At 36.7% G+C, this 20,266-nt stretch overlaps 1 protein-coding gene across 1 annotated transcript in view; it reads right to left on the reverse strand.

Annotated features, from left to right (window-relative positions):
• MALRD1 (MAM and LDL receptor class A domain containing 1) overlaps positions 1–20,266 on the reverse strand; it is a 600,618-nt gene that overhangs the window by 401,995 nt on the left and 178,357 nt on the right. The window contains exon 22 of the mRNA XM_047755391.1: positions 17,684–17,846. Within this exon, the coding sequence (XP_047611347.1) occupies positions 17,684–17,846 (163 nt within the window). The remainder of the gene's footprint in view (positions 1–17,683; positions 17,847–20,266) is intronic.

Consider the following 20,266-nt stretch of genomic DNA (forward strand, 5'->3'; position numbering starts at 1 on the left):
GCACATTTAAGATTCACAGAATTACTAAATTAGGTGAAAATTTTGCTTCTAAAATTTCTGAGCCATTATGAAAGGGGAAGCATAAACAGTAACATAATTTAGAACTGCAAGAAAACACAAAGCCAAAGGGATTGCATTACCCCTTTAGCATCAGTGATTTCTTATTTTTACAGGGAACACATACACACTCCTGGTGGCCTATATTCCTCAATACGACAGAACGTTGATAAAAGTGAAAAAGTAATCAAAGTTACAAACCCATTTTTGGAGCCATTTCTCTAAGAGAATTGGGGCAGAGGTTAAGTTTTGGGTTATCTGCCTAAGACCTGGCTATCGGTATCTTTTAACAATGTCTCCAGGTAATTTCTATGTGCTGCCAACTTTGAGAACCAGAGCTTGACTGAACAAATAGGTCTCCAGCATGCGGTTCCCAGACCAGCTGCATCGGCATCATCTGGGAAGTTGTTAAAAAGGTAAATACTTAGGGTCCACCCCGGACCTACTCAATCAGAAATTCTGGAGTGAGCCCAAGATTCCTGGGTTTTAACAAGCTCTCCAGCTGATTCTCACACAAGCTCGAAAACCACTTGACTAAAACAATCCCCAGCCAGCAGAATGAGTCTGCCTTGCTTGACCTATATCAACAAAATTTGGGTTCTGGATATTAAGAATAAAAGGAGGCAAGAATAGGTTTGAGCTCCGGACATTTTCTTGACTATTGTTTTCTCTTCAGTGCCATCACTAACACTTCACCCAAGTTCCCTCCCTTTCCTTCAGAATTACTTATAGAGTCCCAGTTTTCGGTCTCTCCATCCCCCATGGCATAAAGTCGCAATCAAACAGTGTCAGATCCCTTCCGAATGTTTGGTTTTTAGGCACAAGAGATTCCCAAGATGTCAGGTAGTGTTTTTTAAGAGCGTGGATTTGTGAGATTTGGAGTCAAAGTTTCCAGCTCTCAAGCTTACTAAACAGGGTGCACAAAGGCAAGCTTTTAGTATCTTGAAACCTGGGTTTGCTGACATGCAAAACAGGGATAATCACACAAGCCAGGAAAGTTCACTAGGAGGACTTAATTATGTGTGAAAGGCTTTCACATAACACTGATCACATAATAAACACTCAATTAGTACTGCTTTCATTTCTAAGATGCTTCATTATATGAAAGTTACCCCTGGTCATTTATCAGACCTCCCTGTTTCATGTAGTCAGAAAGGACATGCTAAGGAATACCTGCCTATATAAATATCAAAATTCACGAATTTATAAACTTGGCATTTTCCCCCTTTTTCATTTAGAGCCTCCACTTAACTCTTAGGTATTATTCTTGGAACTAGGTATATCAAAGGTAGACTTTAAGTGTAAAATTTAGATACACTTTTCTAATTATAAAGTTTATTAATGATAAATAAATCACCTAACATGTCCAGAGAAAAATGATTTAAAGAAGATAAAATTGAACTGATATAACATCCTTCCATTAGCCAATACATTCTCAATGAATTGGTGAGCACATTATTAGTACCTATTATGAGCAAAACTATGCATGTTTTTAAATGAATACATTTAAATTATCTCATAAGTACTTTTTAGATGAACACTATGGAGTTAATCTATGGAGAGAGATGTATTCATTTATTTGTGCATGAAAAGATAATTGTTAATCTATATTCTTACGTCATATCTCAATCTTCCAACCCTTGGTTATTTGGCCATGAATACATTAATTTTTACATTTAAAATAAATTAATATATTGAAACAAAAACATAAACAAGCTTTTTTTGTAAACCATTACTATTGTTAATAAACCATGTTTAGTCTAATCTGCCTCACCTGGTAACTAAGGAAAAACTACTCTGTGGATGGTAATGTCATGAAGTGTTTGAAGAAAACTAGTTCTAAACAGCAAATTTACAGAGATTTACTCAAACCATGAGATAAGGGACTATATTTTGAATTTCATTATGACTGCAGTTCTAAAAGATAGACGTTGTAAGATCAATGCAAATAATTCCTCCAAGAAAAAGTCTGTGCTAGATAGGATTACCAAATAAAAAATGACCTTTACCCATAGTTTACAGTTGAATTTAAATATCTCATAAACTCTCAGGAATAATTTATGTTCTTAATGTCAGAGATATTTGAATGGCTGCATTAGAGTCACATCATCCTGCAAATACATATCTTTTTAATACACAAATACAAGCATCACATTTAAGCAAACCCTTCACACCATAAAGAAAATTCATTGTCCTCCTTCACTTGTATTTCTATGCCCACTGAATAAATACACAACAAATGTGGGAGATGATAGAGGTTTGTTTTTTGCTCTATTAAAGCACACTGTGTATTCTTTATACCAGGCCTTATGCAGACTTTGTTAACTTTTGCTCAATTTACTTTAGAATCCTAAAACCCAGAGAAAAGGTTAAATTCAATTCAGTAGATTTCTTTGAAATGCACAGAAATTTTAAAACCCACTTTTATGATCATCTTCAGTGACTGAAAATATTAAACTAAATTAATAATGTTTGTAAGGAAGTTTGAAATGTCAAATTGAAAGTAGAACTAAATCGAGCAGGTGCAAGTAAATAAAGGTTTTCATTAGAATAAAATTAGCTAAGAAGTCTGAATGCAGATTACAGTCAGAGATGAATTTAGTTAAATAGGAAGTCACTTAACAAAGTAAATGAAGCATTTTTCAAAGCACTTTTCTTAGTTCCAGGATTTAGGAAAAACACAAAAGGGAAAAATATTAATGTGTCCGGATTCTAATGAGACTTACAACCCAGAAGAAGAAAGAAAATTAATCCAGATGGATATATGCCAAAAACTCAATTGAGGGAATTGAGGCTAAATATTTGGAAAGTAAGGGTAGCCATGACTTATATTACTGAAATAAAAAGTAACTCTAAAGTCAGGAAAAAAGTTCTCTTTTTCCATCTCAATCACTCTTCCCCTCGACTTGCAGATATAGTTAACGTGACCAACACTCCAAAGCTTAAATGACACTATTTCCCTCTTGGCATCTTGACCACAACAAAATATGCTCTCCACGATCACCATCAAATTTTGACCACGGTTCTCATTTGACTGAATTTTGATACACTCAGTGCCCTTAACCCTTCAAATAATGCCATAATATTCAATTATAGATACTTTGGGTATATCATTATTTTTAGATATATTCTGCTCAATATTTTTTCACCCCCATTTTTCACTGCCATCACATATCATGCCGACCTCAGAAAAAGTTACTTTTGCCTTCTCTAGAGTGATAACTTGTTTGCATCTTTTCAAAGTAGCATCCTTTGTTTTTGTAAATTTCTCTATTTCTCTTTAGAGTCCCACTCTCTCCTCCTCATGCTTGATGGTAATTGGGGGGTGGAGGAGTTCCCATCGTGGCGTAGTGGAAACGAATCCGACTAGGAACCATGAGGTTGCGGGTTCGGTCCCTGCCCTTGCTCAGTGGGTTAAGGATCCAGTGTTTCCATGAGCTGTGGTGTAGGTCGCAGACGCGGCTCGGATCTGCCATTGCTGTGGCTCTGGTGTAGGCCAGAGGCTACATCTCTGTTTAGACCTCTAGCCTGGAAACCTCCATATGCTGCACATGCAGCCCTAAAAAGACAAAAAGACAAAAAAAATAATAATAATCGGGGGTGGAATGTGTTACAAACAGAGCAGAAAATTCTTCTCTAGTACCTTGGAAAGGCAATCACTCATCATCAATGAAAAGCAAAATGGCATTGCCTCTGCCTGCCTAAGCTTGTGGTCCAGGAAAGACATATAAAGACTTGATAGAGATACTCTTTGTCTTTAATTCATGTCAATAAAATCCCTTCAATAATTTCAGCCAATTTTCTTACTTCCAGCTATTTTTCTTATTTTCTCAATTCTGTCTCTAACCAATTATTATAGCTAATTTTCCATGCATTTCTATCAACTTCTGATTCATTTGCATAAGTTATATAAACTACAGGCCCTCAGAATTTCCATCATGGCACAGTGGAAATGAACCCAACTAGGAACCATGAGGTAGTGGGTTCAATTCTTGGCCTTGCTCAGTGGGTTAAGTATCCGGTATTGCCGTGAGCTGTGGTGTAGGTTGAGATTCAGCTCAGATCACGCATTGTTGTGGCTGTGGCATAGGCTGGAGGCTACATCTCTGATTAGACCCCTCGCCTGGGAGCCTCCATATGCTGTAAGTGCAGCCCTAAAAAGCAAAACATAAATAAAATAAAATAAAATAAAACAAAACACAGGCTCCTGTATGCTTTCTTTCCCCACCCTCCCCCCCACTAATATTAGACTCTACAGCATAGTATTTCAGGCTCTCTGCCATTTAATCTGATATATCCTTCCAGGCTTACATCACAGCCTAAGAACTAGCATCCATTGCATTATGAGACACATACTTTAATTATTGCTTTTCATAACATCTTCTCATTTGTGGTTGAAAGTAACCATATGCGATATGTACTCTTATGCCATTTTTTTTCAGATGAAGAAAATGAAATTCAGAGAGTTTTTACACAATCATCTAAATCCACACAGCTAATGAATACCACATCTAATTTAAATATACATTATTTGATTTCAGAACCTGGGCTAAATATTGGCCCCCAAAGATATCAAGGCCACTCCCTGGAGCCTATAAAAACTTGTTACTTGTTATGACACACCCTATGCAGATGTGATTAAATTGACAATCTTGAGATGGCCCATTACCCTGGATTATCTGCATGAAAGCACAAGGGTCTACAAGAATGAGGTAGAGGGAAATTTGACTCAAACCGAAGAGGAGGAAGCAGTGTGAACACAGGGGCATAGAGGGCAGTGATGTGGTCACCAACCAAGGAATGCTGGCAGCCTCCAGAAATAGGAAGAGCAAAGAACAGAGTCTCCCGAGTCTCTGGAAAGGGAGTGGCCATGCCAATATCTTGATTTTGGTCCGATGTTGTTGATTTCAGACATCTCATCCCTAGAACTGAAAGTTATTTTTTTAAAGCCACTAAATTTGTGATAATTTGTTACAGAAGCCATAGGAAACTAATATAGGCTGCCTAGAGGAAAATCACCTGGTTCTCAAATCAGAATCAACATGAGCAGGAATCAGAGAGTAATGACCATGGGACAGGATTCTAGGACATTCCTTTCAAGTCTGTAGTGGCCTGGACAGAGACTCAAACAACCCAAGCTAAAGGAAATGTAGTGCCCAAAGGCTGGGAATACCATGGGGGGGAAGGAGTAAATTGGGAGGATGGGATTGACACATACACTCTACCATATATAAAATAGATAACTAACAAGGACCTACTGCATAGCACAGGGAGGTCTACTCAAGGTTCTGTAATAATCTACATGGGAAAAAAGAATGAATGTGTGTGTGTATGTGTGTGCGTGTGTGTGTGTGTAACTGATTCACTTTACTATAAACCTGAAACTAATACAACATTATAAATCAGCTATACAGAGTTCCCGTCATGGCGTAGTGGAAATGAATCCGACTAGGAACCATGAGGTTGCAGGTTCGTTCCCTGGCCTCACTCAGTGGGTTAAGGATCTGGCATTGTCTTGAGCTGTGGTGTGGGTCACAGACGCAACTCAGATCCTGCATTGCTATGGCTGTGACGTAGGCTGGCAGTTACAGCTCTGATTAGACTCCCAGACTGGGAACCTCCATATGCCGCAGATGCAGCCCTAAAAAGACAAAAGACAAAAATAAATCAATAAATCGACTGTACTACAACAAAATTAAAAACAACAACAATAAAAAAAAGCACCAAGTCAGAGTTGGAGAAGCATCAAAGACAAGTCAGGCTGAGAGTAACAGGAAATACTAATGAAGGTAAATACTTATGGTAGTTTCATTCAATTTTCTCACACCCTAAGAAAAGTTGGTGCTTAAACTTGGCAGGGCTAGTCCTGCAAGACAGAGATAACTGGTTGTGCCTGAAGGACAAGATGCCCATGTCACGGCAGGCTAATAAGACAGGTTGGATGAATGTAGTCACATGGATTCCATGCTGGGTGAAAAACTGCAAGCAGGTGCATGGCTTAATGAAACAGCAACATAAAAGCAGATCCCTAGCTACACATGGAGAGCTTTATCTTTGATTCTGTTCAACATGTTCATCAGTAAGTGTGAGCAACAGAAAGATACCAGGATCTGGGTGGAGATTTTGTCACCTAAAGACATGCATCATACAATGACAAAGGATGGTTAATCAAACCAGATTGCATCTATGAAAAGGCATTAAATAAACCTATTTTAAACAGATTTTTTTAAATCATAACATTCATTAAAATAAACTGTCAGATGAATCAAAGATATAATTGCAAAACATCAAAATAATTGAAGTACAGTAGAAAATGCAAGTAAAGTTTATTTAAGCTTGGAGGTAGCCTTTCTGAGAATAACAAAAAGAGGGAATGATGTTAGCAAGATGGTGGAAAAGATGGTTCTGTCTCAGTTCCCTCTGGAGAAAAACCAGCTAGAAAATATCCACAGACAAGATGTCTTTGTGAGAGTTCCATTACCAGAGGTGAAGCTGAAGCACACTCCCTGGATTGTGAAAACCTAGAAATAAGACATCTGAAGGGTAAGAGAAGTGGTTTCGCTTTGACCCACTCACCCTTCTCCAAAGCCAGCATAGTGCCACATGGAGAAGGTCCCCCTGGGCCTATAGTTTCTCCACTGAGAAAAAGAGAGCCCAAGGTGGGCATCCTCTTTCCTCAGTGTCATGGACGATTCCCAGGAGGCCCACTTAGTTTTCACTTCACAGGGATCACTGGGAGAATAAGTGAGACTGGATTTCTAAGGATCCGCTACAGAAGACGGGAAAAGGAACTCACAGCAACTAACACAGGGATCACGGGGAACTGTGTTTTTGCTGATGACAGTGTCTGAGCCGAGCACCCCCCAGCCAAGAATGGCCCGCCCATTTGCAGAGACAAGATGATAACTCTGTTCATCCAGGGAGCCTGATTGGCCGGGTTTGGGTCTGGGTCCCCAGCCAAAGAGCCCTACTAGCAATGAAGCCCATTTTATGCCTGCTCAGAGAGACAGTGAGTCAGCATCTCCAATCAAATGCTGAGCATAGCCTCTGGCCCTACCTGAATGAGGAGCCTAAATAATGACCAGAGGCAACCTCAAAGCTCAGCGTACAATAATGCCTAGATACAGCACAGCCCACAGCTCTGGCCAGCACTGGAGCCCAGCCTACATCACCCCACCCCCCCTGCCCATTGCTGAACTCTGCCCGAGGTCCATTCAACCTCAAAGCCAGTACAGTGCTCTCACCTGAATGTTGAGTCAAGCCAACTGCTCCATCAGGATGGAGAGCACAGCTTGGGGCCTCACCCAATGAGGGAAAACTTCAGAACCCAGTCTGCATCTCTGCCTGATTGTGGAGTCCAACCAACATCATTTTGCCTGGGAACTCCACTGGCCTCTGACTCCAGTCAATCAGTGGTGATTTCTAAGCCCCACTAGCGGCCCCACCTGACCAGGAAACACAGTCAGGAGCCTGGCTTGAATGCCAAATCAAAGAAGCAGATCCACCTAACCACAAGGCTCAGCCAGAAGGAATGCCATCTCAGAAAACAGGCAGCAGACTTACCAAACCAGAGCCCCTGATAGCAATCCCCTCCTGCACATATCACTACCACTGGACCCATCTAGAGCCCCAAGTTGAGCTTATCATCAGCTTAAATAGAGTGCTATAAAATAGGTTATGTAAGCCCCGTGGTAATAACACAGGAAAATCTTGGAGTAAATAAACAAAATATTGAGATACAGCAATCAAAGCATATCACCATAAAAAGTTATAATATTACAAAAGGTGACAACAAAAGAGTAAAAACAGAATAAAGCAACTAAAGTCAGAAAATAACAAAATGGCAATAGTAAACCCTTACCTACCAATAATTACTTCATAATTTATAAACATAAATGGATTAACTATTCCCATTAAAGACCTAGAATGGAGGAATGATTAGAAAACAAGAAACTAGATCCAAAAATATATGTCTTATAAGAGCTTTACTATAGTCTTAAAGAAACACAGAGTATAGAATTGAAGACATGAAAAAATTATACCATATGAATGATAACCAAAAGAGAGCAGGGGTAGCTATAATGAGCAAAAATAGACATTAAGTTAGAAATAGTCACAAGAGATAAAGACCCTTGTATAACAAAAAAGGGAGATAAAATAATTATAATTATTTATGCACCACCGAGGTATATGGAATGATTGGCAAATGGGACCTGCTGTTTAGCACAGAGAACTCTACCCAATATTCTGTGATAATCTATGTGGGAAAAAAAATTTGAGAGAGAATGGATATGTGTATATGTATGACCGGGATACCTCACTGTACAGCAGAAATCATCACAACTTTGTAAACTATCTTTACTTCAATGAAACTTAAAAAAGTCAAAAAAAATATTTATGCACCCAATATCAGAGCACCTAAATATATAAAGAAATAAGAACGGAACTACAAGGATAAACAAACAGCAATATAATGGTTGTGAGGGGGTTTAATACCCCATTCCTAACAATGGCTAGATCAGCCAGATGGAAAATAAATAAGGAAACAATGGATCTGAACAGCTCTATAGACAAAATGGATAGAAGAGACACATACCAGACATTTTCTCCATTGTCAGACGACTACACATTCTTCTCAAGTGTACATGGAACTCTCTCCACAACAGATCACATGTTAGGCCACGAAATAGTCTTAACAAATTCAAGAAGATGGAAACTATATCTAATATCCTTTCTGACTGCAATGGCATGAAACTAGATATCAGTAGTAAGAGGAAAGGGGAAACTCACAGATATGCATAAATTAAACACACACTCCTGCGCAAGCAACGGATCAAAGAAAAAACTCAAAGAGGAGAAAAGAATTTTTGAGACAAATGAAGATGGAAATATAACATATCAAAATTTATAAGATACGGCAAAAGCGGTTCTCAGAGTAAAGTTTAGTTTTAAACAACAACATTACAAAAAGAGATGTGATAAACAAGCTGAGTTAATGCCTCACAAAACGAGGGTAAAAAAGAACACACTAAGCAGAAAATTAGCAGAAGGAAGGAAATAATAAAGATTAGAGCAGAAACAAATGGAATGTAGAATATGAAAACAATAGAATAGGCCAATGAAAATATCTTCTCAAAAAAGAAGATAAAATTGACAAACTTTTCATGAAAACAACCAAGAAAAAAGAGCTAGGATTCAAATGAATAAAACTGTCAATGAATACATACATACAACAGTATATTATTCAGCCATTAAAAAGGAATCCTGGCCATTCACAAAAGCTTGGGTGAAACATGAGGGCATTATGCTAAGTAAAATAAGTCAGACAGAGACAAATACTGTACAACCTCAATTATATGTAGAATTCATATGAATCAAACTCAAGCACACAACAGAATGTTGGTTGCCAGGGCCAAGGGGCTGGAAAATGGAGGAAATAATTATAAGATGAATAATTACTGGGGATATAATATAGTTAATAATAATGTGTTGTATACTTTAAAGCTGCTATGAGAGTAGGTCTCAAGTGTCCTCAACACATGCACACACACACACACACACACAGTAACTATGTGAGGTGACAGGTGTGTTAACTAAACCCATTGTAGCAATCATTTCATATATTTATACATATCAAATCATCGCATTGTCCATCTTAAATGTACACAATTTTATGTGTCATTTACATCTCAATAAACTTGGAGAAAGAATAGAACTCTAGGGAAAAAAGAATAAGAATATAGCTACAGTAAAAAAATATGATAAAGAGCAACAAAAGGCCAGTAAAAAAATTAGGAAAAACTCTACTACAACATTCATAACAGATAAAAATCACCTCAATGCTTCAAAAGACCTTATAAATCAATAAGAAAAAAAAAAACAGGAACTATAAACTGAAAACAAAGCAAAGAGGACAAAATGGAACACAGACACAGAAATACACTTGGGCAAGGTATGAAGAAAAGAAGAGGCTACCCTCTCAGGGTATTAAATTTAAAAAATAGAGTTAGCTGCTACTTTAACCTGTTAAATTGGAAAATACCAAAAATTAAATACTCAAATGTCTGGCAAATATACAGAAAACCAGAAAACATAATGTACCGCTTTAAAAAATTGTACATTTTTCAAAGTAACATAAAAGTTATAAATCAAATGTTTTATAACATAAATAATAATTAGGAGCTCCCGCCGTGGCTCAGTGGTTAACGAATCTGACTAGGAACCATGAGGTTGCAGGTTCGATCCCTGGCCTCGCTCAGTGGGTTAAGGATCTGGCATTGCCGAGAGCTGTGATGCAGGTCGGAGATGCAGCTAAGATCCTGCGTTGTTGTGGCTCTGGAATAGGCTGGCAGCTACAGCTCCGATTAGACCCCTAGCCTGGGAATATCCATATGCCGCAGATGTGGTCCTAGAAAAGACAAAATAATAATAAGAAGAAGATTAATAGAAGTAATAATTAATAGAAAAATTCTACTCTGCTTTTTTACTCTCAGGATATAATCTACAGTGTGTGCAAAGCAGCACATTGTTCAGTGAAGATTTATTAAATTTTTGTAAAGTCAAATGCAACTCATAAATCAAATAGTGAGGAATTAAATTAGTGAATTGCGGTGCATCCTGTTAATGGAACACTATTGCCCCACTTAAAAAGTACTGGTAAACAACTGCTTACAGATAGTACATAAAATTAAAGCCATATTAGAAAACAATGTGGTAGATGTGAACCTATTTTTACTAAAAATATATGTATATATGTGCAGTGCTTTCATCACGGTGGCAAGGTTAGAGTCATTATTTCTTATGTATATTTAAACATATATATTAAACATTTAAACATAAGAATACATTTCTTTAGTAGTGAAAGTATTTTTACAACAAAAAGTGAAGGAATTCTTAAAAGAATCAGTAAATGGTCTTTACTTGCAGTATTATTTTAGTTCATTTATACTATCCATTAACATTTAGAGAATTTTTTCAGGGTTTACTAAAGATGGAGACACAACCAGGAGAATCCACAGTGGGCTTCTCTTTCTAATGGGAATTAAAACATGTATTCATGTGTGTGCTGGTTCAATGTCTGATTAAGCTTGCTATTCTCACAGAGCGGATGCTCAAGAAACACGTGCTTAATGTAAGAATGAATTCTGTGCCTAATCAAGGCTACCTCTGCATCCTCCAGATCATGAAGACCTTTGGGCTGAGTATGTGATGTGTCTGCATACATAACTGTTATTAGGTCATATTGAGGTTGGTTCATATGTATAAGTTTCTTATGTGATACTGTGTGTTCTCATTATCAAGTCCTTGCCTTAATATAAAATTTAAATCTGATTTATCTTTATTTAGTTGAGAAAACATTGTTCCTCCATATCTTGTATAACTACAACAATTTTGTGCAGGAGTTGAAATATCAAATTTTCTTCATCTTAATGTGGCTGAAGGGAAAATCTACTTAAAAATTATATAATGATAATGAATTTTTAATTTTTGAATGCAATTGTAACCATGGCATTAGAGCTATTTTGTTAAACAGTGCTCTTAGTAACATAAATTATACACTGTATCATGAATACATTCTTAAAACTACCATGTACAGCAAATATACTACCTAACAACTGTATATGTGTTATTTTAGGTATGGTTTACAAGGATTATTTTCAGCTTAGATTTCTTTTAAAGTCCATGGTTTCAATCCACTGTAGTTAATTTTTGAAATTATTGGCAAGCTAAAATACACTGAAATAAAATTAGAATTAAAGTTGATTTAACTCAAAACAAATTAATATACATACAAAAATAAAGAACAGGTACTTCACTCAAGGTCATTCTAAAATAAAAGAAATTTTTCTTGTGTTTTACAGGTACAATTATGCTTTCAGCCCCATGAAAACACTACCAGAAATGCTACTTCCTACAAGGATTAAAACAATAAAGAGAAAATTACGACAGGTTTAATAAAACTGGATCTTTTAGAAATTATGTTGAAAGAGTGTTGAGGCATCTAAAGTGACCTATAAAATATCAGCTTTTCAGGGAAGACTCAGAGAAAGCAGTAATTATGGCATTTAATGTCTAAGAGTCTAAAGCTTTGAAAATCATTATGGCTGCAGAGCAGAAAACATTAAAATATTTTCAGTTTTACAGAAGCCTTGATCCACATTTATATCTAGCTCTTAGATATATAATGATCTGCAAAGTTATGTCACAGAGACACTTGCATTACCTATGTGGCTTTTAGTATATAATGTCAAGCCTGGACAAATGCATAATATAGATAGGGATGCAGGTGCAATCTGCAATAGTGGGGACTATAGCTCACTGCCACCTGAAAGATGATCGGTGTTATGAAGTAAAAAGAAAAATCTGAGAAAAAGTACATCCACTTTACAGGTAAGCAATACACTTAAGCAATAGTGTTATATCTAATCTGCATTTTGAATGAGATGGATCATATTCAAATAATTTTCCAACAATCTGTAAGCAAACTTTAAAATGCAAAATATTTTAAAATATGTCTTGTAGAGATGATTATGAAATTGGTACCTTTGATTTTGATCCAAAAGAAAGGAAGGGATCATTTTGATTTAGCGGTAAAGAAGAGAGCACGTAGGAAAAAGGCTTGAGAAAAAAGGTTGGGTATCATACAACGAATAAGACGATGCAGAGGGTGCCTTGAAATTACATATCCTTTGTTAATGAATTAATTTTTCTTTTCTTAGGGCTGTACTTGCAGCATATGGAAGTTCCCAGGCTAGTGGTCGAATGTGGGATCCGCAATCCACACAGCAAGGCCAGAGGTTGAACCTGCGTCCTCATGGATACTAGTCGGGTTCATCAACCACTGAGCCACAATGGAAACTTTTTTTTTTTTTTTTTAGTCTTTTTGCCATTTCTTGGGCCGCTCTGGCAGCACAAGGAGGTTCCCAGGCTAGGGGTCTAATCAGAGCTGTAGCTACCAGCGTATGCCAGAGCCACAGCAACGCGGGATCCAAGCTGCGTCTGCAACCTACACCACAGCTCACCACAACGCCGGATCCTTAACCCAGTGAGAGAGATCAGGGATCCAACCTGCAACCTCATGGTTTCTAATCAGATTCGTTAACCACTGAGCCACAGTGAGAACTCCAGGAACTCTCTTTTAGATTGAAGTCAGGTAAAGAGTTTTCTCCCAAATGATTTCTCAATTATAATAGATACTTCATAACAAACAAATTTTATTTTTGAACAAAATTGTCTTAGAAATTTTTTTGTTACTTGATTTTTCCTGAAATATTTTGTATTAACTGTCTAATTAGTCAGTCAATTTAGAGGAAAATGAATCTACTCTAGGCATAACTGGAATTAGTGGTCAGAAATCCACCTTCCATCTTTTAGCAATACCTCCCCACTTTCTGCTACGGAGGTCCCCTAAGAATGAGGTTTTAGAACCACCTAGGAATTACAATAAAAATACAGAGCCCCAGCTCTATTCCTATTATTCCTTTTTTTTTTTTTTTTTGGTCTTCTTAGGGCCACACCCACGGCATATGCAAATTCCAAGGCTAGGTGTTGAATCAGAGCTGTAGCTGCCAGCCTATGCCACAGCCACGCCAGATCTAAGCCACATCTGCAACTTATATATACAGCAATGCTAGATCCTTAACCCACTAATCAGGACCAGGAATCGAATCTTCGTCCTCATGGAAACTAGTCAGGTTCAATAACTGCTGCACCACCACAGGAGCTCCTTTATTCCTAAGATTCTGATCCAGGTGGCAGAATCTGCTTTTAAATGTATTACATATTCAAATATTAATATACACAGAAACATTTTAGGAGGTCCTTGATCCACACTTTGAGAAACTTTCCTAAAGCTGCTGTGAGCACGGTTAGAAACCACTGATGCAACATATGCTTATGTCCTCTACCAGATATCATTCCATATGAAAGATACACAGGGAGAGCTTAATCTTACTTGAGGAAATGATTTCAGACTCCTAGGAAATCTTAATATTAAACCTTATTTAACCAATGGACAGGCATTTACTGCAGTCAACTAAAATGCATTTCAGGGCCAACAGCTCAGAAGTCAAGGAAATCTTGGCTTGCAGCAGTGAAAAATAATAAACTGGGTCAAAGGAAGGCTTTCCTAATGAGATAAAAATGATCGGGAGTTCCCGTCGTGGCGCAGTGGTTAACGAATCCGACTAGGAAGCATGAGGTTGCGGGTTCGGTCCCTGCCCTTGCTCAGTGGGTTAAAGGATCCGGCGTTGCTGTGAGCTGCGGCTCGGATCCCGTGTTGCTGTGGCTCTGGCGTAGGCTGGTGGCTACAGCTCCGATTCAACCCCTAGCCTGGGAACCTCCATATGCTGCGGGAGCGGCCCAAGAAATAGCAACAACAACAACAACAACAAAAGACAAAAAAAAAATGATCATAAAATTTATAGAACTTAGCTATGAGCAATTTACATACTATGGCAAAACTGCCTTGGCTAATTAAATGGATTATGGAGGTCAGAGTACAGGATTCTGAGATCTTATGAAATTTCAAACTGGGAGGAATCATTATACACTATTTCTCAATCTTCAATATTCTAAACATTTAAATTTGAATTAGTTACAGAGCTCAGATGCTAGGTAATCCAAACATCTTGATTCAATGATAAGCCAATAACAATTCTTTTTAACAGTTCTCTTTTTAACAAAGTAAGACTAATGTTTTTGCCAAGTTTGCTAGTATTCTTGGATATGAATGGATATACATTCATTTTTCTTCTGTGTTGTATGTGTTTATGTTAGTGTTTAACTAGATCACGGTTCTTTTTCTAAAATACCAAGAAAAGAATTTTTCCACTAAATGTTCTCTCTCATTGCTTAAGTTAAAGGAAATGGCTATTTCATCTAACCCCGATCTCAAAAGAACATGCAAATTGCAACTGATGGTATTTCCAGCGAGTGGATTTTAGTTTACTATTTCATTGGCTTATAGTTTCCAATCTTAGGAACACAATCATGCCAGATTCCTTTAGCTGGCCCTTGCTGAGCAGGGTAAAGGGAGAACCCACTCGCCAAGCTTTGTGCTAAGGCCATAGCCACATAAAAGCAGCCTTGCAAAAAGGCTAGGGCTACTAACTCATATACAGACATTGAATAAAACAGCTGTATGGAATGATGCTACTCCCCCATAAACAAGTAAAAAGTTTAACTGTTATTTTAGACTCAGAGTTCACCTTAGATCCTCAGATACAGAGACTAGTCCATGAAAGTATGAACACAAAAGAGCAAAATGTCACCTGGAATATCACTTTACTTAGCTTTTATCATTTCGTTTCCATGATGGAAAACACATTAAGACCTTACTGAAGACTTAACTACAGAGTGAAAACTTCCCTCCTTATTCCAACCCTGCCATGACTCTTCTAGATGTTTTATTGCTTCATTAGGTATATGAAGTGAGAGAATATACCTCACTTCAAATATTCTGAAATATAGTGATGTGATTTTTCTTTCTTTCGCACTTGCTTATGAACGAGCTTTACCAATCCAAGCCAGAAGAAATCTTTGCCTTCGGGTAACGTGGAATCATGAAACGCGAAGAGAAAGGAAGAACTGGCAGAGAGATTTTTGATTTTCAAAACTGGTCTTGAAAACTATTTTAGAAATAATGGTCTTAAAAACCTGGCTTTAAATTCCTAGAGCCAATCACCTGAGAGAGCAAAGCATTTTCTTTCTTTCCATTCTTTTTTTTGAACTTGGATAACTGGATGTTGGTACTATTGTTTTTATTATTTAATAATTTTTATTTTTTTCCATTATAGCTGGTTTACAGCGTTCTGTCAATTTTCTACTATACAGCAAAGTGACCCAGTCACACATACATATATATACATTCCTTTTTCTCACATTATCATGCTCCATCATAAGAGACTAGCTATAGTTCCCAGGGCTATACAGGCATTTTCTAAAGAGAAGAGCCCCCTTTAAATATGAGAAAAACAGAATTTGGAAAACTGAGTTTGGGGCTTTACTATAATAAGCCATAGAGCAGGCTATATGATGCATAAGAACTATTTCTTATTACAAAGTAAAAAAAAAAACAAAAAACAAAAAACAAAAAATGCCAAACCTTCCTTGGCTGAAGAAGGAACCCTGAGAGAAAGGGAGAAATAGGCTAGAAGAAAAGACCCTTCCAGACCCCTCCCTTCATCAGGATTTACTGTCAGGTAGAGCACATGCATGTAACGTTACCTGATTATTAAGTATTTGTATTTAAAATATATTTAATTTGGTGCCTTATAGCCTTTAATTATAAAGCATAAACATATCAATCCTGTCAACTAACTCACTCCACAAATAATTATTGAGATTTAATATATACTGAACCTTAGAAATAATGCAATAAATGGGAATCACAGTCCTTGCAATTCCTCAAGGAACTGGCAGTCTACTGGAGGCGGGGGTGGGAAGGGGCAGAGACAAACAGGCCAAAGGCTGATTATATTACTACGCCTCTAATATGTTGCCATATTTCTACTTATACATTTACCACCTAGAAGCGAGATTCTGGTCAGCCTTTTTATTTACAGAAATATAGATCATTAATGAAGTATGGCTTATTTGCATGAGCCACAGAAACTTCCTGAAATTACCCCCTTTGCTTTCTATGTCAGAAGCAGCCCAAAGAAATTTTCTATACTGCAATTTCAGAAATTACTTGCCAAATGTCAAATGTGATCAAAACAAAACAGTATTAATATCTGCTACTGTATATACTTTGGGCAGCTTAGCTACAGATGTTTAAATAAAGGGATGGTAAAACTGGAACCATTTCAATAGAGCAAAAACAAAAAGCTCAGAAAACCAGGGTGAAAAAGTCAGCCCAGGAAAAGAAAAGCATCATATGCTAAAGGTAGCGTGCAGTCCCGTTGAGTGCAAGGTCAAGATGGCTAAGGCAATGATGGACTGGACGGCAGATCTACTGGTAGTTTTCTTTGAAGCAACAGCCATAGACGCTGGGGGTGTGAAGCTTTAACTGCAAGAGGTGTGAAGGCATAAAGGTTTTGAAAAGATTCTCTGTAATATAAATGGGGATACCTTTTTTTGTCTTCAGTAACATATCCTTGAAATCATTAAAAGGAAAGAGGAAGAATAGAATGTTGCAGGCAGTGAGCACTCAATACCTTTGTGACTAGAAAAGAGAGGAAAGGATGAGTTATTAAACCTTGAAAGAAAAGATGACAGTAAAGAGGAGAAAGAGCCAAGATTGGAAGAAGAGGGAAAGGGGCAAGGAGGTAGAGGAGGAGCTAGAAAAGGAAGAACAGAACAATTTGGAGGGTAAAAATGAACAGATAATTCTAAAACAACATGTTAAGAGGGCTTTTTGATGAGTGGCAATATTACAAATTATTTTTCTTTCTTGACTCATGCTTTTCTCCAGTTTCTAGGGCTTTTACAAGAGCATTCATTACTTTTTTTAATTGAATTTTTCAATCTTGTATGAAAGAATACACTGAGGCCACTGATGCTCTAACGTAAACATGCATTTCTACAATAGCCGTAGCTTAGGGTAAGGTGGTGTGGTCAGAATTCCGGGGACTGCTTAATCAATAGTTCCTAAGAGAAATGTTCCAAACACGTGGTCACTTACGTTGTATGATCCACCGATGGCCTGTGATTTTCCTCCCCGTGATGAATACTGGTCCCATTACCAACACCCCACCTGAATGTGTTTGAGTCTTGAATTAAATTTCCTGAGATTGGCTGGTACCATTTACAAAGGCTTCCATTTTCAAAGCTGCAAACTTCCATAGCTTGAGTAGGACAAGACAAAGACAAGATGTGCTAATCACAATAAATGCATCAATAAACAGTGAGTTCCCTCTGCATCAGCACTTTCTCACTCTTGGGTATTTTTAAAATTATAATTTAATTTTAAGCATGACTAAAATAACTAGTCAAATGGCTTGTATAACCACTGGAAGAATTTTAAAGAAATTCAAGTATACTGTATTCAAATATCTCTAGTAACTGAAATGTGGAAATAAATACACATACTAAAGAATCTGCTTTCATAAGGAGGTGAGATTTTAATTAGCTCCTAAAACAGTAATTGAATCATTGCCAGTCTCTTCTGATACAACACTTTCATTGCTTATATAACCTCCAAGTTCTAATATGATATGTTTTTGTCTTTGTTTTTTTGGTCTTTAACAAAGCTAAATTTTAGTTCAGTCTCTGGAAGGGTTATTCCAAATTCCAAACTACTTAAGTTCCAAGCAATAAGATTTACAGCATCTTTTATACTGGACTTCTTTCTTTGAAAGTTTTCAATATTCCTATAATGAATGCATTATAATATCAAACAAAATGAAGTCTGGTGATTTTTTTTGAATATCTAAGCTGCACATGAAAACGCTCTTTCTCTCCCCCCCACATGTATTCATGTGCTTGTCTGTCTTAAATCCTCTATTACCTAAATAAAATATTCAATTCAATGAGTTTTTGTACATACAATGAAAAGCCTAGTGTATATTCTAGCTTTTAAATGGCATAAATGGTGACAGCATAGGCTACCACTACCACAATTTAGAAACTTGTGTTCATGATTTAACATAAATTAGAGAAAGAAAGAAATACTCAATCCAAACTATATCCAATCTCCCGAGACAGACGATGATAGAAAATATTTAAAAAGAGAATGTATATATATCTACGACTGAGTCACTTTGCTGTAGAGCAGAAATTGGCACAACATTGTAAATCAACTATAATTTAAAAAAAAACTTTAAAAAGTGATTTTAATCATGACATTTGTATATGTTATTTAATCTGTGATATTAACAATCATAATTATACTCATTTCATGAAAAAATTTAGGATTCAATAGATTCCTATTCTTCATATTATTAAAGATAAAAATCATAGATTTTTTTTAAAAATTAGAGGACACAGTTTCAGTTGAACAAGACAAGTGCTAAGATCTGTTGTGTAATGTTGTACCTACAGTCAACAATACTGTACTGTACACTTAAAATTTCAGTAAGAGGGTAGCTATTATGTTATAGTCTTAACCACAGTAAAGCAATTATAAAATGTAAGACTGTGGATGACAGGCAGATTCATCATAATAGTTTATCTTACAGAGAGATGGAAGAGGTAAGATCACACAATTTGCTCGGTAATAATTCAATTCATATTTATTCAAAACAAATATCCCCATTTTAAAATAATTTAATATTGGACGTTCATTCGGGATATTTAAAGAACTTACCAAAACTTCTCATTCAATCATAAATGATGTTACTAACATTGCAAAAGTGAGCTAAGAAGAAAGGCAGTATTCACTAGAGACACTCATTAGGTGTAATTAAGATTTCGTGTAAACTTTTGCAAAGATGACTTACACATGGTTGTAAGAGGATTTTAATGTCCTCCCATGAGAAAGTCTGAGTCCTGCAACAACTTCTAACATCTGTGATGCAAAGTATTCACGACCAATTTGAGTTAATTACTGTCCCATCACATTCATAGAGTGAATTAGCTTTGATTCTGAGTTTTCAAGTCTAGATTGGTTAGTTTATTGTGTATTGGTACTTTTAAGTTTTAAGAATTCTTTTAAGAATTCTTTGATGAGACTGACGGAAGACAAAATAGAGTTTCACTCTATGCTGTATCCTCTGTATGTTCTCAACCTTTAATGTTATCAATGCACCTGAGAAATAATACTGTAAATTCACATATTGCTTAATAAAAAGTAAGCAAGGGAAAAAAAAAACAAGTGTTTATTCTTTCTGACCTTGAGCTTAACCCACTCAGACACAGATTGATTTTTTTCTCCTCTCAGTTTGCATCTTGGACTGAGAAGTTCACTTTTAAATTAAATAATTTGCCTTGATCCATTTAGGGAAAGCCACTGATGGACAGGTACCAGTAAATGAAAACCATCTTTCAACAGTACACTGCTGTTGATGTGTGCATGCATATTAGGACCGGTTTTCTTATGAACTCTGCACATTTGACATAGTATTCATTTTATATGTGCATTATGCTTCCTCTCTAAATATTCCTATTTAGTAACCATGAAGAGGGAAAAAAAGGGGTGGACAGAAAAGAGCTGGTAAATGCCATCTCTGGAATCAAGTTAAGTCCATGAAAACAAGCATTTTGAATCTCAAATATTAATTAAAAGACACTTACCTCTTGTTAGACATGACAGAAGAATGTATGCTGA

The sequence above is a fragment of the Phacochoerus africanus genome, chromosome 12 (assembly GCF_016906955.1).
Source record: "Phacochoerus africanus isolate WHEZ1 chromosome 12, ROS_Pafr_v1, whole genome shotgun sequence".
NCBI lineage: Eukaryota > Metazoa > Chordata > Mammalia > Artiodactyla > Suidae > Phacochoerus > Phacochoerus africanus.